This window comes from Aptenodytes patagonicus, chromosome 3 (genome assembly GCF_965638725.1).
Source record: "Aptenodytes patagonicus chromosome 3, bAptPat1.pri.cur, whole genome shotgun sequence".
Classification (NCBI taxonomy): Eukaryota; Metazoa; Chordata; class Aves; order Sphenisciformes; family Spheniscidae; genus Aptenodytes; species Aptenodytes patagonicus.
In genome coordinates, this window is record NC_134951.1 from 131,764,285 (window position 1) to 131,791,668 (window position 27,384).

The window sequence follows — 27,384 nt, forward strand, 5'->3', positions numbered from 1 at the left end:
TTGATTAGCAGAGAGGAGCTTTCAAACTGATTTAGAATCACGCACCTCTGACATTTCTCTTGATGTGTGTTTTATTTGGTTTTCTACATTGCCTAAAAGTGACTTTAAAGAGGCAAAAGCCCGTCTGAAATCTGGAACCAAAAGTGCGCTCACTAAGAACAAAAGTGCCTATTCAGATGAAGCTAAGAGAGGAGCTGGGGAAGGTAAAACCCGCATCACCTGGAGGTGTCTCAGTTCTGAAACACGAGAAATGAAGAGCAGGTAAGCGAGACTGGGTCACTCCAGCTTGGAACCGGGGGGCACACGCACAGAACAGTCCCTGCCCCACACTCTCACCTCCGTCAGAGCGCCGCAGATGGCAGAAATGGGAGGAGCTACAACTACGCGCAGCATCTTCGTAGTTGCCTCTTACAAAGGATAAACTGAAAGCTGGCAGAACAAAGGTCCCAAAAATAGCATAAAACAAGAGGGCACACTGGACATTGAGGGTTAAAAGTAATAAGAATGACAAGGTTGAGAGATGTTTTAAACAAGATCATGGTCTGCAAAGGGTACAGATGAAGACTGACGCCTCATTGCTACAATACAGTTTGTGAAGCTCCAGAGCCTTTAAAAAGAGCTTTCCCCTTCATCAGTACCCTCACCTTTTAAAATGATTAGGCAACAAGTTGAATGTTGCTACCCACCATACATTACAGAAATATTACTGTACAGGCTGAGGAAAGGGTGAAAAGTTATCAGACAAGCATGCATTATCTTGCTGCCTTCATCTTGAACAGCTCGAGACGTAGCTGCATCAGGGCAAACCAGCATCAGTAATAAGTCCTTCCCTTAGTGTCAGCCTCAGGGAGGACACGGTTGCGACCTGGGTAAAGGTATTACCCGGTTATATCACCAAAGAGCTTTCCTGTGGACTAAGGGCAAGCATCAGATGCTCACGACCGGCTGGATGAGCCAGCCGGAAGAAAAGGCACAGCAGAGGGAAGCAAAGGGAGCTGGAAATTTTAGCAACAGCGGTACAGCAGAGATGCAGCAGCAGAGGAGCCAGAACCTCTGAGCTTGTTCGTATATAAAACAAGTAATGAACTATGCACAGTTAGGGGAATTCTAACCATCTAGTAGATCCAAAAATCAGGGAAGCTCTGCCCGTGAGGGCAAGGGGACCACACAGCCCCACGTCCTGCCGGCTGACAGGCAGGACAGTGTCACCAGAGGGGAGGGGACGGCTGCAACCTCCAGGCTGGGAGCCATCTGTCAGCCCGGGAGGGGAGGGAGGGAGGCTGCCGCTTTAGGGAAAGAGGAGATTTTCTCCTGTTGTTTTTATCCTGCAGGACTCAACAAATTAAGCCCCCAAGAACTGCCAATCAACAGTTGATATTGGCTCAAATCCCAAAAGGCCCAGAGTTGCTGCAGTGCCGATTCCTGCACAGCCTGCTCCCTTGTGAACGCAGCTACCTTCCTGACGAAGGCTGCTCTCTGGAGCCCCGTCCTCCTCTGAGCCATCCTCCCAGGCAGCTAAAAGGAGATACAGGAGCCATGCAAGACAGCTGAACTGGTTTTGGAGAATATAAAGCCCCTGACATCACAAGTAATTGCACGTCTCTCATCTTAGAGGCTGGGTAAGAGAGACCTTGAGAGGGAAGAACCATGGCTGGAGGAAGGACAGGCACAGGGCAGGGGGCACAAAAGGGCAAGAGAAACAAACGATGAGGAAATGGAGGTCTTGAAGGAATGGCACAGGCCACACAGGCAAGGTGGTGGGGAAAAGAGGCGGGGCTGATGGGGAGGTGGCGAACGGATATTCAGTTGCAAGAACAAGAACCACATTGAGATCTCTGTGGAAGAAGGATAAAAATAGAGGGATTTCAGGGAAAGAGGAGAAAAACTGAAGAGAGTATGAGGAGAGAGTGGGAGGAATGTCACTACTGATATGGGGACCAGAGTCAGGAAACTGCTAGCGGATAAAAGTGCTATGCAAGGTCCTCACCTCCATCAGGAAGGGCTTAACTATCCATACGTTAAAAAGAAAAGGGTTGGGAAAACCCAATGACTGAGAGCTTTCCAGTGCAGGGGAGCCGGCAGGGACCACCGACCCCGAGGGTGCTCCCTGGGGGGGGCACACGACTCTTCCTTTCCAGAATTACAACAGACTTGCTGCACAAAGAAGCGTGCATGCAGCAGGGTGTGTTGAGGGGGCCATACGGCTTCCTATGGATGCACGTGTTGAAGTGACTCTACTAGAAGTGCTCACTCACATGGATTAGCCCAAAAAAGAAAAACAGAACTATGCTGCCCATTAGGAAAGGCTAAAACCTGTCCCAAATCTCACAGTGGGGCCATACCTGTGAGTGTGCGTATAATTTACTTAGCTATTGATACTATAGATGAACAAAAATGCAGTCATTAATGTAGAGGGAGAAAAATCTGTTTAAAATATATTTTGATTAAGTTACATAGTAGGCCTCTCTATCCAATATTATTTGCTTCTACTATGACTTAATCAAATCTTAATCAAATGCACATAACTATAGACAGGAGTTACTGTATGCATTTAAATAATAAAAGGATTTCTGGAATTATTTAGGAAATGAATGAAGAGTATTTGTCACTCAGCAGTGAACAACTATTTGTGAGTCAGGTGACTTAACTACATTTTAATCCACATCAGTCAGGGCATTAACAATGGTTTTATTTGGATTTTTAAAAAACAATCTTTTAGACTAACAAGTGAATGTTCAATCTTCTAGAGACAATGAGAAAATAGATAAACCAATGAGGGACTATCTAAATTTACTGGTCTTTGTCTTAAAAAACAGACTGAAGGAAATACAATGAAAGCATATACTTACTGAACACTGCAATTTAAACGGTTTTGTATTAGTAGTGAAAGCAGCACATGTGATAAGGTCTGGGTCGTCGCCTTCGTTCCACTGTGCCAGGATACTGTCATAATAAACAGACACGCCAGCCTTTGACAGTGCCTCCTGAACAGCACTTTCCATTTCGTTGTTGTTAAGGCAAGTAACATTTGAGCTGAGTGGAGGCTGTATGAGATGTACACGAGAACCATCAATTCCAAGAGATAAGAGGGTTTCTACCGTGGTGTAAATGTCAATTGTATTCCCATAGACAATGATGTTCCCTAAAGGAAAAAAAAAGGGGAAAAATTTCTAAGACGTACAATGAAAACCTTATTAGTATAACTCAGATGATAACAACACGAAATTGCTCTCTTTGACCCTCTTATTTCTCTGATGCTATGAAGCAAACAATGTTACCTAGCAACAGTAGCTAAGATAATTTAGTGAAGAATCTGTACAAAACATCCCACAAAGTAGGCAAGTACTTAAATAGAAGTATGACATTCATTCTGACCCCATAATTTGAAATTATTTTGATTGAAAATCCTCTAGGGGAAAAAAAAAAAAAAAAGTTTTTATTTTGTTCTCCCCTCCCTCCTCAATTTTGCTCATTCAAAGGCCTTATTGGGGCGGGGGAACAGGAGCAAATTAAATACATCATGCAGAAAAAAACCCACAAACTGTGGAAAGACCAAGTTATAGAAAACAAGCCATTGTGCAATATGGGAGGTCACCAGTGCTGCCGCTTCCTTCTGCAAAAGCCTAATCTCCAGACAATGGAGACGCCCCTGCAGACGTACCCCTCTGCCTGCTGCTTACTATCTGCTGGCTTGTCTCACCGAACTGCCCTGCTGAGGGGCACAGGCGGCCGATGCACTCGACAAGGAGCGGCTGGCAGCTCTGCACTGTTCTTTGAAGACAGCTGCCTCCCTCCAGTGCATGTCGGAGAACGCCCAAAACCTAAATGCCTCAAGTACATACTCCAAACCAGCCAGCCTCTGTCCTTGCACACTGCCTAGAAATCAGCAAGCTTGAGACAGACATTTCTGATCAGCTGGTATGAAACGGCGTTTGGATATTGCTGCTCCTTTTGCAGTGCATTGTCACTAAAGCAGAAACCACTATTGAAGCCAGCTCCATCTTTCCACCCACTGGGTGAAGGGAGCCCTGATTCAAACCCACATCTCCCACCTCCCAGGGGAGTGCCCTTAGCTACAAAGCTGCAGGCTATATGGTAGGATCTTGCAAATTCTCTTACTGAAACAGTGCCACTTCAAACTGCATAGTTAAAGCTGAGAGCAAATACGTGAGGATTCGAAGAAAGCAGGTTCTGTGTGAGCATAATGTGACTCTCCAGCCTAATGGCTAAAGCCCTCCTAGCAAAGAGGGAGGCAGAGCTGGGATGTATCAGAGCATCTGTGTGTTTTATCTAAGGATGGTTTAATATAAAACACATAAACGTTCCTCTGAGCAGGGACTGAAACGTGCTCCTCTCCTCCCTGTTCCCTCTGTCTCCCTGCTTGGAATAGGAACCTTTTTTCTGCTTCGTGATCCACTAAGCCTTCAAGTAATCCATGCAAAATGGCACAGCTCTCATAGGACAGACTGGGAACTCCTTTCCCAGTGACTAAGGACCCTTTGCTACGAGGGCCACAGCCAAGCTCCTGCCCAAGCAAAGGAGGATCGAGTCCAGGCTTGCAGGCTCCTCCATGCATGCAGCAGTAAGCATGCACACAACCACCAGCTCTGCATCTGTGTTGTTTTCAACCGCCCCAGCAACTAGCTCGAGCTGCAAGGCCAACGTAGATGGAGGAACACCCAACCTGTGGATTTTGACAGACCTTCAGTAAGACATCAGCTCCTACACGTTAAGTCTGATAGGTGTTTCAGTATGCCAAGAATCTGATCTGTCAGCACAAGGATGCATCAAATGCATGCTCCCAGTGCATTTAATGTCCCATACCTGGGCAGCGCTGCTGGTCAGCAGGTGCATTTATTGCTTTCTCAGTAAATCCCTGGCAGAAATAGGAAATAACTGAGCCATACCTACACAAACTATCTTGTAAACATCCTTGCAATAGAGAACATCATACACTCCAGCATGGCCCTGGGAGAAAGGAAATTGCAGAAAAGCTAACAGCTCCCAAGTGTCGCTTTTCCAGGTAATGTGTGTAAACCAGAAGAAAGCCAGTGCACAGATCCCAGGCCATCCCAGGCTTGTCCAGTCTCAGACTGAAGCTGAGGGATAATACAGAGGATATAGGGCCTCGTATGAGAAGACTGATGATATGGCAGAAGGTTCTCTATGAGCTCTATGAAAATAACTTGTAGTCTGGCATTGAAGGAAAAGCATAGGGTGGAATGTACTAAAGAAAAATCAGTGTTGAAACATATGAGGTGTTTCAGGAATGGCCTTTAATTGACATAAACAGCAGCTGGCACTGGCTCCCCACAGACTACATAGCAGTAACTGCAATCAGAATTTGGACAAACAGCTGACTTTCCTACATAACTGGCTTGATCTTGACTTTGTCAGCATTTGTTTTCCTACACAGCACTGCAGTAAGCAGTGATGAGCAGGTAAGAGAGTGCCTCATGCAACTAACTTGCATGTTTATCTCGGCATTGGCATTTATGTCTCACTACAAGTGATAGCATCCCCTACAACCTAAATTTTATTATTTCATAGACTAAACTAATTTCACTGGGACCATGTTTTACTGCATGAGACACAGAGCAATACTAAACAGAGCATTCACAAAGCCCTAGCTCCCAAGAATATTAATGATAAAAATTGTTAACAGATGTTCTATTATTCCCCTTTGACTTCAAGGTTATTTTATTTGTCTGTATCAGTTTGGCTACTTGTAGCTGCCAAATAAACATATCTTTTCATAACCGCCAGAGAAAAGAATTGCCCCATGATTATACATGCTCAGAAATGATGAAAAGCATATTTTTACTGTTCACATCAATGACCAGAGGGACAGAACAATTTTACCTGCAAATGTATTCATCTGAAATCATGAGAAGAAAGAGATCTTACTGCTTTCATAAATATAATACCGAATATGTATAATGTGTGATAATGGGAATTCCATCCAACGTGTACATTGCCAAGCTGACTCTCCAGGCAAGAAGAACCCTTTCCGTTGCTCATGCCTGCCAGGACGCCTATCTGTAGGCAGTACTGTCCTCATGAGAGCGCCAAAAAAGAAGGAAAACATAAGACTGATCCATTTTTTTCACTGCTGCAGCAGGGTGTAATGCAAGAAGTAAACAAGCAGCACTAGTGGTGAAATACAAACTTGGATATATTCATTTTTAGTAATCTAATGTGCTAATAGTGCATGTAAGAACTTGGTACATGGATGCTGACAGCCGTACATTACATTTACACATTTTCAATTAGCAAGGGGTAAAAAACATAAGCAGCTGAAGAAGACGCTGTGGCTGGGAAAGGGGAATGAGAAGTGCTTACCAAAGGCATAGCCTAGCAAAGTTTTATTCTGACCCTAAGGCAAGCAAGTCTGGGCAACTGAGAGTTCCTCAGCATTTGGCAGAAGCAGCCTCTTTGGAGGGAAGTTCGGTTATTGCATTATATGTTGGCATTTTTGTATATACAAGATCAGATTCAAGCCCTGCATTTCTCAAGGAAAATTAAAATTCTGTTTTATATGGTAATATTAAATACAACTACATTAGATCAAGGAAAGCAATGCTCTTTTACTGACCTCCTGTAAATCAACAATTTACGGTTTCTGCTTATTACAATATTAGTGGCTTTTTAGATTACAGTGCTAGTAGTCTAGGAACTACAGATATTCATTATGGACTGAAATTATGTTCACCAGACAGATAGCAGTTCCTCAGGATGCTTTTATTATTTAACTACATGAAAATGTATCTATCTGTGAGTAAACATAATAATCTTCCATGGAAAAAAGCAGCCATAAATAAAGACCGTTAGAGTAGTTTTATCATTTATTACTAGAATGTCAGCGTTCTGTGGCAGAGCAGGCTCATTCATTTTCCACAAGTGGAAGCACAAGATTTCAGTGACCCTAGCATGACCTGAATCTTTTTAGTTTGCAAAAGCTAAAGGAGAGAACCAGTATTAGCTAAAGCATCAGTGGCTTCGGTTGGTGATTCATGCACTGGAATTTTAATGCGATAGTATTCCTACAAACACGCTTTTAATAAGGCAGTAAACTATGTTTAGGTAAAGAGAAAAAATAATTGCTCCATTTTGGGCCATTAAAGCAGTTTTGTTCCTTACTTTACTCCCATCCTACTTTTTATTTTCATGGAAAGTGCAGAGCTAATAGGAGATGAATTTCAATTAGTCACAATTACAGTTATAATAGGTTACATGCATTAGGCGGCTGGGTTTCATCAGAGAAGCCGCAGCAGCAGCTGTTGGGGCTGGTGCTCGCCCTGCTCCCGGGCCCTCGGCAGCAGGAGGCCCTTCCAGAGCCACCAGCACAACCGGCCAGGGGCAAAGGCCTCCGGCCCCAGCTTGGGGGACCACGCTGCAGCCGGCCGAGGAGCTGGCAGCAGCAGACGTGGCTCATTGCTTCTCCCACAGGCTCCTCAAGCAACACCTGCTGCTGAGTGCCGGCCAGCTTCTCCCATCACCTCTCCTCGCCTGAGGCAAGGAGGAGCCCGGGGAGGAAGGCTGCAGCAACCATGCTGCTGCCCGTCCTTGGTGGCACAGTCACTGCCGGGAGCACTGTTGCTTCCACCACGGTGTGCACACAACGCCTCCTGCCAGCACACGCTACCAGGCTGATCCTGCTCTACTGACAACCCGCAAAAAAGCATCCACTGATACCATCCAGAACGAAGTGGTACCCAGTGCTCACAGAGGGAAGAAAAGCAATTAAAAACCCTACCTTACCTCTTAATTAAAAGCTGCTTCAAAATCAGTGCCACCAAATGAAGATTTCATCCAATTAGGCTAATAAGACTCACATTGTGAAGCTCAGTGATTAACACTTTTCTTTAAAAAACCTCTAGAACTACAGGTGGTCTTGAAGGTGCATTTGCCCTCCCTCGTCCGGGGCTTTTCTCCCCCAGCCGGGTAGCTCCATGCATTTGCCACACTGGGTGCCGGTGGGAGCTGCTCCCTGCCCGAGCCCCCAGGCTGGCTACGTGGGACCCTGGCGGGGCTCATCCAGCGGCTGAGCCAGGAGAATGGGGCTCGGCACAGCAGGCTCTAGGCTACTTTTGATAAACGTAGCAAATGGCTGAATAAGAGGAGCACAAATAGAAGAAAGTTGTGTGGAGAAAAGACCGAGTATAAGCTGAGAATAATTATTATTGTATCTGAAGTGGGAGGATGAAATGTCTATTTCTGTGCAGCTACAATAACCGGCATATATAGTTTTACTTGACACTTCATTTTCTTTAAGCATAAGCAAATCCTACTTTTTAACATTTTGAATTCTAACATGTTTAAAGCAGGTTAGTAGGAATTTGACAAACAATACAGTTTTGATGAGGTGAAATAACTGAAGTGTAATATTACTATCTATTGAAGGCAAAACTAGGATCTGGAGAATTTCAGAGATGAAAAGTAAACACAAACATAAAACTTTGGTCATCCCAGTTGAGTGGTAGCATGGCCTGCAGAGAGCTGACAGACATCCAAATCAATTGCTGAACTCCACAGGAGCCTTGCCTCTGCACCTCTGTGAGCCCATCACCTATTAGACTGTCTCCAGAATAGGTTAGGGGCTGAAATGTGGACTCATTTTCAGAAAGAGTAGGGATCTTGAATGCAGCTATGATCAAGTCTGAAAGAACAACATTCATAAGAAATATAGGTGGAAAAAGAAGCAGGGTGAGGTAGAACAGAAACAGAGATAGGTGGAGAAAGACTTCTCCAGCTGGGCACTCTTTATAGCTTACATCTGCAGCAGCAGAGAACATGAAGTGGGAAGAGCAATGAAAGGGAACTGGAGCCAGAGGCAGGGTGGGGAGAAAGGGGGAGGCATCACCTCTCCCACAGACCACATCTCCAGAAGTCCTTCCAGACCGGCCTCATCAGGAGTTGTGGATTTAGCTTATAACTGAAGACGGGATAGTGCCTAATTAAGATATCCAGCTTTACACCGCAACAAAAATCAGCAGCAATAATGAAATGATGATTAATATAATATTAATTTAGTATTAATAATAATAGTAAAGGTGCATTCATCCCAAAGCACATGAGGTGCTGTAAGACTGCTGTTCGCCTGAAGAGCGATCCTCCTGGGCACCTTGCATCCCAGCCAGCAGCAGCTAGCTCTCGGGCAGCATTTCTGTGCAGGTGTACTGGAGCACATTCCAGGACTGGGCACGCACGGATTTACATGAAAGACTAGCAGTAGCAAACAGGGAAAACTAACAACCTCATCTGTTTATGCAAATGCAACTGTGCATATCAGCTGGACACCAGGTAAAACTGTGCGGGCAGGGGCTGGTATCAGCTGGAAAACAGGTGGAGTGGGACCTGCTGAAGAGGCTCTATTTACATGCCTGAGGCCAGGAAGCTGTTTGAGGAAAATGTGAGCAGAAACATATTGTCTCCTGTCCTGATCACAGCCAGACTTGGAGGATGATAAAGAAACTTCCAGTGTCTTAAGAACTTCCCTAAAGGTCTGCCAAGCAGGACATGAACCTTGTAGACCACATCAAATAACTACCAATTTTCATTATGTTCTCTACGAACAAGCCAGGTAAACTACATCTTTAGGAAACTCCTGTTGTTGCACTCAGTCGACAGGAACTTTCCACAAAGACAACTTTCCTGCTCTGAACTCTGTCCCAACTCAGATCCGGCACACGGAACTGACATCACATGAATTCATTTACTGCTTGGTCTCTTTTTCTGTAGTTGAAAGTTCAACTCCGAAGCCTGGATGATTCCAGGTATTTTCAACAGCATACGCATTCAGTGAATGAACTAATGAATGTAAGAACAATGCATGCATGAACAGGCTGAGGAAATACAGGTATGGTGGACATCTGCACAAATGTGTGATTTTAAGGGTTAAAAAGAAAATACTGGGAGCCTGCAGTTCTGTGTGAAAATCTGTAACTGATGTAATCAAATACAAAGATGACAGACACTGAAAAAACCCACTTCCTAGTTTAGACCTGTTTTCTTTGTGTTACGCCTCAAATCTAGATATTTTTCCTATACAACAGAAAAACACATCCACTAATTAAATTATTATTTAATTGGCTAATTAATGACTCCAGCCAGATTTGCATTTGGGACTCATTTTGGTTTATATAATAATTATAGATAATTAATCTATCTCAAGCCTTTCTTTCCTAGCTAAATATGCTGGGTATCAAAAATGACAACAAATTGTAAATTAATCTGGAAAACAAAGCACAGCAGATGAAAGACTTTGTTAGAATTAATCAGGCACCAATTATACCATGGAATTAAGGAAACAATAAGCCTAGAAAACATTTCTGTAAATGTGCACGTGTTAACAAAAACCCTTACCTTCGGAGTTGACAAGGTTTTCCTTCAGCCAGTGCATTGCCTTTAAGCAGTCCTGATCGTCATTGAGAGTAAAGTGATTGCAAGGGACTTTCCCTGTGTATCTTTGTGGCCACTTACTTACGGCTTCTCTGTTAGTTGGGAGTTTACTGATATCTGCTCCAGTGGGAGACAGGACCTGGAAGAAATGAACAAATGAGTGAATGAATACATGGCATATATCTTGGAGAACCGTTAAGAAAGATTTTAAAAAACAATGACACAAGCCATTTGACTACCTAAGGGTTGCTATTCTTGTACATTCTAAGCCTTCTTAATATTCAGCAGTAGCAAACACATACATCAGTGGCCACAGAGAAAATAGATTCATACTAGTCTGAGTACAAACACACAAAGAGGTACACATGCATGTGTATGTATTCCATATTTCCTATGGGATATGGATGACCATTTTAAAGAGCAGTGCCAGAACAAGTGAATAACAATACAGGCAAAACGTAAATGAAAGGGACTTCACAGCAAACAGCAGAAATGCATAAATACACAGTTGAAGGATCACTGCAGTTATTTGAATAACATATACCTTTAAATGACACTTGAAAATTCTTTGTGCAGCAAGACTGCCTCCATCTTTTGTCAGCAAAAATCAACTTTCTAAAATAAGAGAGATTTTGTCCCAGAGAAAGGGACCAAAACCTGCTTGATGGTTAAAAAGCCAGCATTCAGTAAGTGTTAATTGTATAATGCTACTTTACAGTAACAAATTCAATCTGAATTATACAGAGCAAAAAAGAGAATCTCATCTATGACTCCTACAGCAGCAGTGATTAATGTCCTGAACAATGTTCTCACTGCCAATTGGATCAACTGAAATACTATTCGGTCATATAAAAACAGGCATGACATCAAAAGATCTTACTTACCCAACAAGTAAATCCTCTTAATCATAGTGAATAATGTTTTACTAGGCATTAATTTGACTGCTTACCAAATAAGGGACAACTTATAAAAAGGATGGACTACAGCTCTGTGTAACAAAACAGAAACCAGATGATAAAAATAATTCCTTCCCATTTTTTGTAGAGCTTAAAAGTGAGAATAGATGACGTTAGGTTTTCTTCTTGAAGGCAGATAAAACCCGAGTTTCCCCTTGCTTTCTTTATCTTTCTTTCTCCTCCAGTGTAGTTACTTCCCATAACTTATTTTGCAAGTCTGAGTTACCTCCAAACTTCTTTTTCTAGGAGCACTTAAAGTCATTCAGACCATACATCAACTTTTGTTTCATCCCTGTTGAACAGTGAATATGGAGTGTTGTATAAAGTATGGCTCTACTCAGAAAAGTGTTTACAGAAAAACTGGGGCTTTCTTGCTCCACAAATCTGTTGCACATGTGCAGTCCAGATTTCACTGTGGGGCTGAACATACCTCACATTCACGTTTGTGACTTATGGTGATCGGCACTGTAAAAACCTGTAGACACATGCTCAGTTTGATCTCCTGATTTTAAAGGCAAAATACCTTGCTCGTGATTCCTATCCAAAACCAATCAGTAAGGCAAAATCACTGCAGGCAACGGGGCTATATAAAAGATGGCCATTTGGTTTACTTAGTTTGAAGGCTACATGATGATACACAAGAAAGAACGAACCCTGCCCGGGATGTCCGAGTCGAAGCTGAGCCTGTAGGGCTGGAGATGAGCTCGATTCCACATTTCACACATAACTAAGAGTCTGCTTCAATCTCACTGGAAACTTAACTGTGTGCTACAGTAACATACAGCACCATGTACGTGCCTAGGCATGGTCATCATGTGAGATGAGTAATTAATTTGATACGGAATTCTCTCCATTGCCAAAACTAGGTCAAATGGTGTTAGACCAGCTGGAGTTAACTCTCCTGTGGCTGGGGCCACATGTCAATTGGGCCTACTCTTCAGCAGGTTTAATGGTCATGGTGGCAAAAATACTGGCAGCTTTGCTTAATATCTGACACTAAGCAGTGACATCGCTGGCAGAAAACTTTGTAAAACCTCTCATCTCCTCCAAATTCTATAGCTGCACCGAAATAGTACAACCTGCTACACTGAAGGGCTGCAAACCTTCTGGTTATACACTTGCTAAGGACTACTCTACTGCTTTGCTAATCATGGAAACACTATTCGCTGTAAAAATTTAATATATTATTATGTTTTTCACTCTGCACACAACCTTACCTGGTATTTCTGTCCCGTACAGAGAACAAGGTAGTCATATGGTACTTTTTTCTCCTTGGAAACAACTACATATTTGGCAGCACGATTTATGCCAGTCATTTTACCAACCACAACGTTAACCCAGGAACAAAGTGACATCTGTGCATAATCTTCATCATTAAAACAGTGGCTGTGAAGAAAGAATATCTGTAAGTGACATTTCAGCAGCTGACAGCAGGCATTAATTAGACATCTGGTGAGTTAGCCGAAGTCCCCTAGTGGTTCAAGTCTGTTCTCTCACTGTGAGTTTACGGCAGTCTATAGTAAAAGATTAGACATTATGAAATACTCAGTTACAAATTGACAACTTTCTGCGAAAACCAAACAATCCTGCCCAGCATTGGGCCATAAAACCACATAATTTAAAAACAAAGTCAGAAATATATGCTTTACTCTACTTTTTCTTTGCAGGCTGATGCAAGGAGGAGACTTTTGCACCTGCAAAGAAAATATTTTAACAGCCTAATACTTTCTCCTATACAAGACTGCCTTATTAAGTCTTTTTCCACTTTTGCTTCATTTGGTATTCAACTTCACCAGTAGTAGCTATGGTGAGACACAAATGCAATGAAGGCACCATTGGCATTTAACATCCATGTTCCAAAGTATTAGTCCGAAAAGTTTAAAAATAAATAGAAAGCTAGGAAAACAGTTGTCAGAGCTAGAAGTAAAAAGCAGAGATCTCAAATTTTCTCTTGGTGACCCCTTTCCAAATGAACTTTTCCAACATGCAAGAATGAAAAATTCTGAAAACATACTAAACTGACCCCCTGCCCCCAAACTTTTGAAAGTCTCTAAGACGCAACTGAATTCCCCTGCAAGATGAGCTGAATATTAACAGGAATAGAGGAGAAATTATCACATAAGCTATCCAAAAGAAAACAAAATTAGCAGGTAAATGAGAGAAAGAGACACAAACAGTGCAGATGTGAAAAATATTAATCTTCATTAATTTGTAGCTGAACAATTTATTCTTAATGAAAATGGGGAAGCAACTTTTATAATTTCAAAGCAATTACCTTCAGTGCTACATAACAAACAATATAAAAGTTTGTCTGTTTTAAGCAGAGCCTTGTTCCATATAGTAGTTACGGTTTCCGGGGCTTTTTGTCCCTGAACATCTTATGGACTAAGTGTTGTCCAAGTGAGATACCTCAATCGAAATCTGATTTTCAGGGTGTGTATGGTGCGCACATTCTGAGCGCCATGCTCTGGCAGTGTTAATTCAGTATCAGTACCAAAAAACTAAGGAACATAAAATCACTTGTCGATTTTGAAAATCTCAGGCAAGGTTTACTTTTGCAGCTCTTAAATTTCAGTGGTGTTACAGCCTGTTTTCAGTGTAAAGTATGATATATATCCCTATGTATGATGGAAGTATCGAAGATCTGGAAGCTGCTATTTGAAAAGCCAATTTTGAAGCAAAATCCAAATGGAACAAAACCTCTTTTAATGCCTCAGTAATGAAAATTAGAATTATTTCCAAAGGTCTTTTATGACTCGGAGTATGCCCCCACCCTGCCCAACTAAGCAAATACCAGGATACTTATTTATTATTGCATTTGTACTACCCTCTCTGCTTAATAGACTTCTGGAAAGACAAAGATTCCTGAAGATGAAATACTTCAATACAGATGTACAATAGACATATCATCATAAAATGCATGGAGGACCAGAGAGATAACATTTTCAATGAGGTCTGTTATGACTCTTGAACACCACTGAGCCTTGCAATAGCCCATTATGAAAATACACAGTACATTGCTGGCCATTCTGTAAATCCAGCTAGACTCAACTCAATACCTTGCTGATACTGACAACTTAAACCAGGCAAAATTCTGTAAAATTAGGTTCTTTCAGTAGAACTGAAGATTAATGCTAATCCCAAACCCATTTATAGCTTTGTAGAGGGATGAATCCGCAGGTTCTAGTGAAAAAGAATGCAACAGGTTTTAAACAAGCAAAAAAGATGAATGGCTGGTGTTACTCAGATGTCTGGTTTATGAGATCAGAGTGACGTGGCAAGAAGACGGAACTTGCACATCTTGTGTAAAAGGAAGCTGAGTCTCACCCCTGCTAGCACATCATGCCTATGAAACAAGATGGGAATGGCCAATAAAGAAATCCTGGGCTTCACCCAGTCTGTGATCTGAAGTCACTGCAGAAAAAATATTCCACCTACCAAATAAAGCTCATGGCCATTCAGAGGCTTAAGAACTGTACTTTCTGTTGATACTGAGTGATGAAAAATATTCCACTTTCTTCCACAGGACTAAATGTAATGTGATTAAATAGAAGGGGACTCAGCTCATGTTCAAGCATTTGATGCCTTTATATTATACCAGTGACTGCTGCAGAGAACGCCGGAAAGAGACTCAGCACTAACAGCTGTTATTTTGCCATTAGTACCAGAATATACATTCTAAAACAGAGTTGATTGCTACACATTAATTGTTGTTACTGAGTTTCCAAAATTGTCATACAGGATGCCACAGAAACAAATAAAGTTGCTTTCATGACCCGAAGAATTTTGGAACCGAATGATCAGGCTTTCTGAGGTGCTCTGCATCCCCTGTACTCACAAATACCCGAGGCAAATAAATAAGGGAAGAAAACCACTGACAATTCTAAACTGTAATAATGCAGAAATCTATAAATAAAATGGACATCAAGGACAGATGAGGGTTTTCAAAAGCACCTTTATAATTGAGGTGCACAGCTCCCAGGAGACTGACACTACAAAATCACAGGGATGCTTTCAAAAATCATACCCTGCAGAGTTCAATTTTCACCCTTAATCTGCTTTCAAATTTTAACAGCTAATTCTGGTGAGGCAGCTATGAACTGCAACTTTCCGTCAGGAAGGATGTTTTGTTATTACAACTCTTTTTTACAGTATACTTGGGAAAAAGAGTACATGCATTTATGTGAGCATATAATCCCTTCATTTACTTGATTTGTACTTACACACACCCCTTTCTACAATTAAAAAAAAAATAAAATCAGGTAACTACTTATAAAAAATTCCTTGACAGGGCAAAATTCCAAACAAGATAAGGTGGTTTTAAACAGGTTCACATCACACCATTTTCTTATCTTTGTAGAGATTTCATTTTTAAGGTTCAGTGAGCAGACATTGAGTTGTTTTGTCATTTAAAGAGCTGGCCCTTTAGTGCATTGCCGCTTACTGAGTAAAAGATTTGGTAAAAAACAATGTGCAGGTTCCAAAGAGTCACATGTCAAATCTAAATAAATTATACTGAGTTCATTCCCCAGCTATTCAAAATAACTGATTCATTTTAATTCTATGCTTCTCAACGTCCAGAACAGTCATGTTCCTGTCTACAGTGAGGATTCCTAGTCACTATTCCAAAATAAAACCATCAAAACAAATATACTAAATTTAAGTGAGAATTACATTCTGTGAATTTTAATGAGGTAAGATTTTATCCTACTAAATGGAAGATATTTTACTTGTCGGCAAACAAGAAAACTCGTGAAATGTTTGACCACTCACTAGACACAAGCATAGCTATCTTTCGCAATCTTCCCTCCAGCTGTTTTGCACCAGACCCATGGCTCTGCCAGCCCAGGGGAGGTACGCACAAGGGACAGCACTGTGGCTGGGACTGGAGAGAGACTTCCACAGTCCAGAGACTGGCACACAAATAGTTCACAAGCAGCAGAATTGATGCGGCACAGTTCTTCCAAATTTATCAACAGCAATAATCCTAATTTTTCCCCCGTATACTCAGCAAAATTTCCATTATCATCAGTGGGGTCTGCCTCTCACCACGTGGCTGCTGTAAGTAGATCGCTGGTCACATTGCTAATATTAATTTTTATACATTCTTTTGTTCAGCGTTATTTGGAACAAAACTCATGGAAGTTAAAAACTAAATAATATTTAAAAAGCAAGGATACATCTTTTGTCATTTTTCTTTAACCTGGAGATCTAAACAATCTAAAAAGTCTTGGAAAACAGAGACTAGTGTCCTGGTATAATACAATGGATTGCTGTCCTGAAGTTACTGCTTTAGCAATATTTCCCTAGTAGTAATTACATTCAACTCATTTCACAGGTGAAAGCATGTTGTATAGACAGATTGGATCATTTCGAGGCTATCTGTCTATGTATCTATCTAAAATTTAGGACAAGTTCACAAAGAATTACAAAGTGTTATGTTTCCCTTTGAAGCTATGGAAGTGTTTAGATATTAAATCAAACCTGTTAATTAAAAATCTTCTATGTTTGGAGCCCGGCAGGTCTTTTCCTGGAAGGCCGTGAATTGAAATCAAGGTCAGATTGTTGAACTTCAGACGCGGACTGTAGAAAGAAAAACAAAATGCCACAGTTCAACCAGTGTAAGTTTGATGAGGCTCCGTTTGGTACAGGCATAATGCGAGTGCATTTCAATGTAGGGTTATACACAGTGTTAACAGCTTAGCTTCCCAGACCATCACTATGACTTTCGAGCTGTACAGCATCCAGCACAATATTGTCTCAGTCCTGACAGAGATATTTAGACTATATCGTGTAACTAACAAGCTCTGCTCCTAAGACCTCAAGGCAGGACTTACCTTCCATGACTACAAAAGGCATTGTAAGACTACTGAGTCTTTGCTCAAACACCCTTCCTGTTCATAGCTCACCTTCTGTAAGCTGCAGGAAAGGAAAAAAGGATTCCTGACAACTGGTAATTTGTCTGCTTCCCGCAACAGGTCTACTGAAATTAAGAGGGCGTATCAAAGGAACAGTATAGATTTTAATTCCATATTCAGGAGGATACAGAAAGTAATTCCTTTACACAGGCCAGGTACAAAGTGTTTTGTCATTTTGCTAAGATACATGTGTCTTCGGACACAAAAAGAAGAATACTTTCCACCGTAGTTTCATTAACGCCAGCGTGTGGGGGGGGAACAAGACTGACAGTATGTTGAAATAAATGTGATCTGACATTTAAAAACAAATAAATATTATGAGTGATTAAGCCTTCTAATCTTCAAGGCTTTCTGTAAGTTAAGTATGGATTGATGCAAATGGTACAAAGGAATCAGAATGTTTTTTATCAACCAATGTTAATTTGTTATTCATACGTTTAAAAAATATATTCAAACAAAGTTAAAGGTCATACTTAAACCAAGGAATTTCAAGGTTATGGCTGCCCCTCTCAAAATGCATATTAATAGTTTAATTCTGGATTATGGATTATCTATGGTAAATCTCCATGCATACTCAGGCCGAGTGCAATGTAATAAATAACCTTAATGTAACAGAGTGCATATATTTATAGAGATTATGGGCCTGATTCTCATTTAAATTAAGGTCACTCTGCAGAGGTGGGTGTAAATAGAATTTGCTCTTCATTTATGGCCACATTATGCTGGCTGAGTGATACAAAGTGGTCTTCATGTAAATGAGAGTTAGCCCAATACATTAAGCTGAATTTAAAGTGTACAGAATGCCATCTGCACTCATGGAGCACTCCTAGTGGGGTGCAAATGTGAACAATTACAGTAACTTTACACACCTAAATAGTATGACTGCTTGGCATTTAGTTTACATGTAATTATGAGGAAAATTACTACAACAGTACATAAACATCCTAGACATTCTCCTATCCTGCCTGACCTCATAGCAATGAAGTTTCTTTTCAGCTTAGAGCTGAAATCATCTCTGTACATGCTGCATGGCCTCTTGCCAATAGGTCTCCAAATCCAGGTGCTATAATAACATTAAGTTTAAATTACATTAACAATATTTAGGATTAAAATGTTGCAAGCAAGCATCAGAAAAATGGCAGAATGAAGGTCCTAGGCAACATTAGTATGCCTCTTTTGCATGACTGCACTATGATGCACTTTATTGATCTGGTCACATACTATTTTCTTCTGCAGATGCCCTACCTCTATTTAGTCCATACACAGTCATCCAGTATTTCCATAGTCATATGGTATTTGTTCAGTTCTTCCCCATTGAGCGTGAGGCTTCAATTCAGACCTTTCACTCAGTACGATTTACTAACTAATGATTTACTTCTACCTCAGCGCTCCCATGGCATTCCCATATGCCCCAAACATTAATTCATGTTTCCCATTCATTAATCTTGTAGGCATCAAAATGTTGATTAGCATCTCCTTAGAATACTGTGATGAAATGAGTCATATCTTTGATTCCCATTTTACATTGAGAAAAATCAAGGCACAAAGAAAACTGGAATAAAGCTATCAAAAAAGCACGCTGATGTTGGAGACAGAACTGAAGAGACCCAGAGGCTGGTACCTGGCACTGCCCCGTGCTCAGAGTGTGGGCACACTGCCCTCCCGGGTCCAAGGAGCTGCAGAGCTCCGTGCACGATTTCCCGCAAATAACGGTCACATTTTCAAACAGAGGTAAAATTCCTCTTCAGCTAAGAATCAAAATTTGTTAAGTGTTTAAGCACAGGCTGGCATTTGTGAAAATTATCAGAATCTTTAAATAAAATGAGTAAAAAAACCTAGTATATTGTATTACAAAATCTTGATTTCAGAACTGTAGCTGGTATGCCTAACCTTAGGATTTTAAATATATAAACAGGCACTTAAATACAAGCCTGAAAACTACAGGCAAACTGTCAGTGCTTAGCCACGGCTACTGTCAGGCACTGGCACACAGAGTTACAGGGAGATAACAGGTTTGAGTATTTTGACCAGTGACTGTTACACACATTACCACACTCTGTATCATTCTCCTCTTTCCTCTACGTAGTAGTATTATTTCTAGGCTAACAAAAGGATGGTTTATTTGTTATGGCTTTTGATTCCTCACTGCTGCCTAAAAGCTCTTAATAACTGAAAAACCACAAAGGCTCTGAGAAACAGGTAGTGTACGTTAGGAGAGTGAACATCTTACAGGCTTCTAATATGCCTAATATGAAGTAGGGTAAAAGCAGAGGTTCCCATTTGGTGAAAAAGTCTTCAAGTTAAGAGCCTGAACCAATGCAACATTAAACAAGTGCACCTGCATTTTAGAAGCAAATAATTCCAGCAGGGATTCATGTTGCTGTGGATACAAAGGGAAGAACAGCTCAAAGATACTGGTAAAGCAGGGAGGGATTAGAGTATCTAGGGAAATAAGTAAAAGGTATTGGGTTTCATTGCACAGTTCTAGAGGACAGCTACAAAAAAAAAGCCTAAACATCCTTGTCCTTGAAATAAAATAGGATTGCCAATTTACTGTGAGCATAATCAAAGGAACAAACAAAAAAAGTTTTAGTACATTATTATATATATTCTGGCATTTGTGAATCTGTTAGAATATTCCTTGCTAGTTTTTCTGGATTTTTTGCCTGATGTCTTGCTACGTTGGTTTTTTTTTTCTTGTGTGTGGTGTAATGATGGAGGCTTAGATGGTGGAAACTGCCTGAACAAATGATTTAATGAATTGCTTTCATTAAACCCCTCATTATCACAAATAAGTCAAATCACTTTTGTTACAAAAAATGAAGTGAAGTAGTCTACATGAACCTAAGCATTTCAATTTATTTGAAACAAAGCATCATGCTTTTTTTTTTTTTTCATTTTTCCAGTCATTTATAAAAACTAAAATTAAAAAAGGTGACAGAAGATAATGCTTTATCTGGCTACCAAAATTAGTAACTATGTGCACTATTCTCCTGTACGCATAATCTTTAAACAATAACTTTAGTATCTGGAATTATAACCCATCCAAAAGTAAAGTCCTAATTATACTGTATCCTCAACTCTGCTGCACGAGAGCACTTGTAAAAATGGCAGCTCTAGATCGTTCTAAAAATGGTAACAAATAGTCTGTTTTCAGCACTAGATGCTGAAAACTTAGATGCGATAAATTCTTACATTAATGAAACTTTGAAATTAGAGAAATCTCTGTTCTGCAACAAAAAAAGGAACCTTAAGAATTTTGTGGAGAGGAAGGAGCCCAGAATGAGAGATGACGATAAAAAAGGAGGCCCAGCAGGCAATAACCTGGTGTTCAAGGCACAGAAACTCAAAGTGCCCAAGTATAAGTCTCACTGTAAAAGGCGGATATAGACAGTAGCTCTCCTCTTCCCAAACAGTGTAACAATTTATCCGAAGTAGGACTTTTTTTTTTTTTTTTTTTAAGGAAAGATCAGCACCCCGAACATTTCAAGAACAAAGTAATCGGAACGTGACTTGGAGAATAGACTTCTCCAAAAGGAAAAGATTTTCTAACAAATTTTCCAGCTCTACACAAAACTACAAATAGAAATGCTCATCTTAACAAAAGTTGCTAATATTAATAATAACACAGAAAACCCCACCCATTCATATTTTCACTAAAGGATAAATATGTTACTTAGCGCTACAGACTTTCTTTGAGTAATCTTTACGAGTAACGTGTTTTCATTTTGCCACTATACTAAATTGCTTTTGTTTGCTTGGACAAAGCCCATTGCTTTCGCTGGCAGAGCTGTAAAAGCCTTTACCCTTCTCTCCACTTCCTCCCACTCTCTGGGCAGCTGTATTTGACTCGGACAAGTAAGAATCAACACAAAATCAAGTACGAAGATATGTGAAAACATAGCAAAACTGTTTCCCTGTATGATGCTGCATGATGCCATTCTAGTAGTACGAAGGCTCTGCAACTGATCCGACAACACTTGGTTATTAAGCTTTTAGTAAGAGTCAGTAACAGAAGCAGCAGAAAGGGTTTATTGTTTGTATCAACAATTACCAAAAGTGTCTGTTCTCAAGAACCTTATGTAAGTGCATCAATTACACACCTCAGAACAGGATTTCAGCTTAACTGCTGACCAACAGATGTCCATCTAGAAGTTATCCCTCTTTAATTACGAGTAAACAAAGATAAGCCAGTTCTCCATTGGATCAACCTTAGGAAAAAGTGTTAAGATTGTGAATGAATTTGCTCAATGAAAGAAGGGATAACAATAAAGTCTTTACTGGGACACTTTTCAATGCAAGGGTCAAGAAAGGGGTTTTCCATATATTCGTTTGTCCTATAAACTGCGCCCATGATGACTCTTCCTCCCAAGACCAGCGATAGATGTATCAAGGACACCACCAACTGAAATAAAAAGATAAGTGAGTCTAATTGTCAGTAGCTCACATGTAATTTGACTGCCACTTTTGACACCAGGGGATAGATAAGTCAGTTGCTTACTTCAGTGGGAGAATTCACATCTTTTTCTTCCCAGAACACAACTATTTCCATTCCAAGATAGGCCACAACACTGATGAAATTCACCATCCTTTTTAATTTCAGAAAACACTCTTCTAAATTGTTCAGAACAGAGATTAAAATCTGATTTTGATTTAAAAAAAATTCAAGATGTAATTTCTTTAAAAAGCAAAAGAGCCGCTTTTTTTAAATGACACCTCAGCAAAATATTTCGTCATGTCCCAATTACTTCCTCCTGATATCAAAACAACATTCTCCCTTCAAAAACTTACTTTTTGATAGAACAGTGCTTTTTATTGAAGTACTGTTTTTTCAGAAACTTCCCACCAGGTTTACTGGTGATTAATTTTATCAGATGCTGTATTCCAAAGAAGAGCAGCCTATAAAGCCCAGGACATGAAAGCCACTGCTATCACCACTTTTGACATCTTAGCAAGAATCCATTAAAAAACTAAGTAATGTTTACTTTGACCTTTGACTAACACCCTTCAAGGATGCTGCGAGTGTTCCTCTCTCCCCAGCTGGCAGCTCTTCCTCATTGGGTCTCTCTCCAAACTTTGAACTTGATGGTTTGATTCTACGCAGGATTTGGAGGCACCTCCTTGGTGTGGAAGTCTAGTGCCCACTATCACAAGACCAAAAAAAACCCCACCAAACCCCACAAACTTTCCATAAACTTTACAAACACCATTTTGAAGATAACTACATTTTTTGCCCCCACTATGCCTACTGGAAGATGCTCTCTTTTCCACAGTGATAATTCTCTCTAACTTCTGGCCCATATTTGTTAGGTGCCAATTTATATCTACTTGAACTGGATAAGGACATCAATCACAAATAGTTGGGGGTTTTTTCATGTTTAAGATAGGCTTATTTTTGCAAAGCTTCTGTTGCCCCTGGAATTGTCACTTTACCTCCTTTTGTTCAACAAGTATTTTCTGCTTCCTTCTTTGCTCTCACTAAAACCTGCGTCCCCTCTCTGACCCTAGCTCATGTGGCGTCCCTCCCCTGTAGCGGTCAACACTTCAACAACCCATCTCAAAAGCTGTTCCTCTGCAGTTAAATTTTTACTCTCCTGCTAGGGTAGATCAATTAGTCCTCTCACTTTTTTTCCTTTAAGCAGTTAGTCCTACATTCCCTTCCATCTTGTAATTTTAATGCTTGTCTCTCTTTTGTCCTCTGTGCTGACCCTTTTCCTAGACAATATAATTAAAAACATTAGCAACTCTTACTCTGCTGCATTTCAATTCTTTTATTAATTTCTTTTTTTTACATCACGTTTTACATCACCCCACGATCTTGATTTCTCCCTGAACGTTACCAAACATGTATTTTTCCAGCTTCTTCTTTCAAACTCCCATCCATATCATAACTCATTTTTCTGAAACAACTCAGCCACCCTTCCGTCGCTGTCACTGCTTTTATCCCTTCTAACCACCTCTCATTTCCCAGCAACTGTTTTTGCTTTCCTCACCTATGTCAACTCTGCTTTCCCTATTCTTTTTTGCACCATTCTTTTCTAGTGATTGTGGCTCTTTACTGTAATTCAGTTGAGTCTTTTTTCCTTTGTTAGTCTAATTCTTTTCCACACTTTGCTTCTCAACCCATATTGACCTTTGCCATTTTACCACTAAGCTCTTCTCCCTCCCTTAACCACCTCTCATTAAGGTTTCTTCTCAGAAGTCTCTTTGACTTTGCATCTTGACAGTACTTGCAAGGTGTATACCAGGCTTTGAACATGCATATCAATTAACACATGTAACATACAAACGCTGGAGTACAGCATTTAAGAGAAAACTTCTAACACAACTTAAAACTAAGTCTTAAGTACTTGCTTATTTACATATTTGCCTATTTACTCCTTTAGTGTAATATCACTTCAGGCTCAAATGTGAACTGCCTTAACATTCTGCTCTGAGAAACACTGCGAGCATAAACTGATTTTTTGTTGCAAAGTACAAACCTAATTATGACTCATCTGACAACCCAGCTACAGATTTTTTAGGAGGCTCTTTCAAAAACTATAGTATTCACTCAAGATCTGTGATGTTTCCAGGATCTAGCTTATTAAAATCAGCATGGCAAAGTCCTTACGGTATGAATTGTTACGTGACAGAACAGGAAAATCTAAAGAGCTCTTTCCTTGGCCCATACAAAATACATAGCTGAATCAGACACATCCATATACTTATGTGGGAACATCCATAGCTACAAAGTTTACAAGATTAGCACTACCATCCCAAATGTAAGTTGGCTTTGAATTTGACCAAATGAAAGTACCATCCAACCACTGCTTTAGCGAGAGCATTTCCTTACTAAAATTTCGATTTCCATTCCATAAATGTTTCAGCATTTCATCCTGTTCAAAGTATAAAACAGGGCAATTATTTTTCTAGACAGAAAATGAGGGATATCTGATGATGGCCTTGGTAGTTACAGTCTCTAGCTGTTTAAATCTAATCACCTGGCAGATTCAAAATCACAATTGAGAGACATCAACACCATTTCCACAAATAAAGATACCATAAATTGGGCAGTAAAACTAGAGTGTGGTTGAAATTTTGTTGTTTTGTCTGCTCCTCTGTGAATGTTTCAGTGAATAACATACAGTGCAAATTCCAGCTTGTTAATAGGACATTTTTAATATTATTGGCCAACCACCCATGTTAAAACTAAGGGGGGGGGGGGTGTGGGGTGTGTTTATGGCTGTCTACTTACCAGACTCCAATTTTCCGTATTATTGCAGAGGAGATTAATATTCTGACTCTGTGATGTTGCTTGGTGCAGATTTGGCAAAGCTGCCTTCACAGAGATGAAAAAGCATGCACCCTAGAAAAGCCCACGGATGTCAAAAGACAGACTTCCCTTGAATTTGAAAGACTTGAGATTTGTACCAACGGTTTTGTCCTAGCTTATGGCCAAGGACCATACATTCTCCTCCTGACAGCAAGAGCACGCAGAAAGAGAAGATACTCATAAAAGTTGCATGTTCTGAGGCACCACCCCAGTGCCATGTCCTCTTGACAGAAAGCTGGCAGCACAAGGAGGACAGGGACATGGCTGGTGGAGGAGTCAGCTGGGCCAAAATTCCTGATCTCAAACATCTGCATGTAGCAGCTGCAGATCTGGGCCTCGCAGCACCTCCAGCCCTGGCAGCCTGATGAGCACAGCTGCCTTGCTGATATTGCATCCCTTAACGCAAAACAGCTCTGAGAGGTGCAGCACCACAAAGCCATGTAATGCCCATCTCTTCACCAGGGCAACATGATACTTCAACAGCTCCTTCCCAAATGGCCCACGTCCTGTAGCTCACATGAAACTGAAATTATGCCTGATTAATGCAGAGCTGCTACCGACCACCACACTCTTAGGGAAACAAACCAAACAACATGATGTGTTACAATTCACACCACAATGCAGTGTGGTAACGTGGGTACTGGAAGCAATTGAGCTACAGCACCGTGGAACTCCATCTAACCTAACCAACTCGCATTAGAAGTTTGGCAAATCTAGGTAACACAGCATGCAGTAAAGATTCACCATCTCATTACTATATCTTACATACTCCCAACTCTCATTTCAATGTAAACTGCATTCAGACTCGTCTCCTTCCTGGGATGTGAAGGGTAATCACAGCAATCCAGAAAAGGAACCTTAAAATTTCAGCTCATCAAGCATTCAGAAAAAACAAGCAAGTACCTTCAAACAGTGATCTTCATTTGTCACAACCCTCACTCTGCCCATTAGAGAACATACATATATACATATGAACAGGAATCAAATCTACAGTAATCACTAGAGGGAAGGATCACAACCTAACAAGCCAACTAATTTTTTTCTCCACTGTAGTAGTCTGAACAGTCTTCTGTGCTTCAAAACCAACCCATAGGCAGTTTATAGACTGCTTTGAAGAACTCAGTAGTTACACCTCCCCAAGAGCTCTGGGAAACAAACTGCAAACAAAGAAAAATAAATATGAACAGAAGAGAAAGTACACCTCCTCCATCGCTTTAGCAGAGAACTGGAAAACCTAAATGCAGTGTTTGCACTTGGAATGCTTCTTTATTTGCTTTGAACTGCATTGATCTGAGAGCTACCAGATGCTTCAGGTAGTCAGGTTACCAAGCTCTGTGCAGAGCTGCTGAAACAGCCATGCTAATGTCATACTTAGTCACCAGGAGAGGTATGATAAATACAAAATATAATTCTATAAAAATTCTTGTGACTCATTTCAATTTTGAAACAGGCCTTTTATGAGAAAACTACTATTTCCAAGGTAAGTTTTGACATGCAACAAGAAGTTAGAGTATTCATATCTAAAGAGTAACAACAGAAAATCTACAGATACTTACAAATTTAAAGTGTGAAAGAATAGTTCGGGCTCAGACAAATGTTTGCATGTGTTTAAAGGGCAAGTACTTAAAGTTGAAATAATCTTACTTAAAACCGAAAACTGTCTCTAAAGCAAGAATATAACTATAAAATAACCACATATGAATGCTAATTGAGTATCATTTTTTGGCAGAGGCATGTCAAACGGCTGCTAGGAAGGCTGATCTTGACCCATATCCTCTCCCCTAGTTTATGTCTGGTATCAGTCACTGACAGCGTTCATTGTGATCCTGACTGCGCAACAACGCGAGATATGACCTATCTTATTTATCTCTGTCACAACTTGATCTCTATTCACCAGAAATGATGGAAAGCAACAATGTCTGAAGGACGCAGGCCCGGTGACACTGAACACATGGTCGACTACAACATTGTTCTGGATTTGCCTTGGTATGAAAAAAAGGCAGTCAAAAGGAAGCACATGTATATCAATTCATGTGGCAAAGATAGATAGTATAAAACAATGAAGATCACTAAACCATTCATTACATGTTAGCCCTGTGATCAGCAAGTAAGCACTAACTATTTAATTAGTCAACTAATTAGTGACAGGCAACATGGAAGGCTTCAGATGTTCTCAGACAAATGCAAAGATAAAAAGCCTAATTAAACAGCAAGCATTATGCTAACTATTGCCAAACAGGACAGATGTGCAGGATATTGTATAATACTGTGCTGCCAGATAACGGCAGTTGTAGCTGTTCTGTCAGAAAACATGTTTTAAAAATCCCTGCCATTTCTAAGCTAATCTTAGATACCTTTAACTCACAAAGGGAGAAACTGTCCCACAGACAAAAACTCCCAGATTTACTGTGTTAGAATCTAATTCTACTTTAAGAAAAAAGTTCAGGGCTTTGACAAAAATATACTTCAATCCATTTGCTTTTTAAATGCAATAATTATTTTAATGCACTCAAATGGAAAGGGAAATATACTTCACAACATTTTCATACAAAATATTGTGATCTTAGCCACCATTCATTTTATTGCTATTTTGTGTAGCACATTATGTATATTTCCATCATCCTCAGAGAATAAGTCATTGTTTACACCAGAGGTTGGATTAAGGAGGTTTTCAAAATCATGGATTAAAAAGGGTTTTCCCTATAATCAGAAGACAATAACGCTTTCCACAGCTATATGCAAAGAGGTGGATAAAAAGCTAATTGGCTCACTACAGTGGAACCAATGACAAGAT

General features: G+C 40.4%; 1 protein-coding gene across 1 annotated transcript in view; it reads right to left on the reverse strand.

Moving 5' to 3' along the window:
• The window catches only part of CFAP61 (cilia and flagella associated protein 61), a 125,561-nt gene that overhangs the window by 38,192 nt on the left and 59,985 nt on the right, over positions 1–27,384 (reverse strand). The window contains exons 18-21 of the mRNA XM_076335266.1: positions 16,842–16,940; positions 12,575–12,743; positions 10,366–10,540; positions 2,850–3,142 (exon numbers count right to left, since the gene is read on the reverse strand). Coding sequence (XP_076191381.1) covers positions 2,850–3,142; positions 10,366–10,540; positions 12,575–12,743; positions 16,842–16,940 — 736 coding nt within the window. The remainder of the gene's footprint in view (positions 1–2,849; positions 3,143–10,365; positions 10,541–12,574; positions 12,744–16,841; positions 16,941–27,384) is intronic.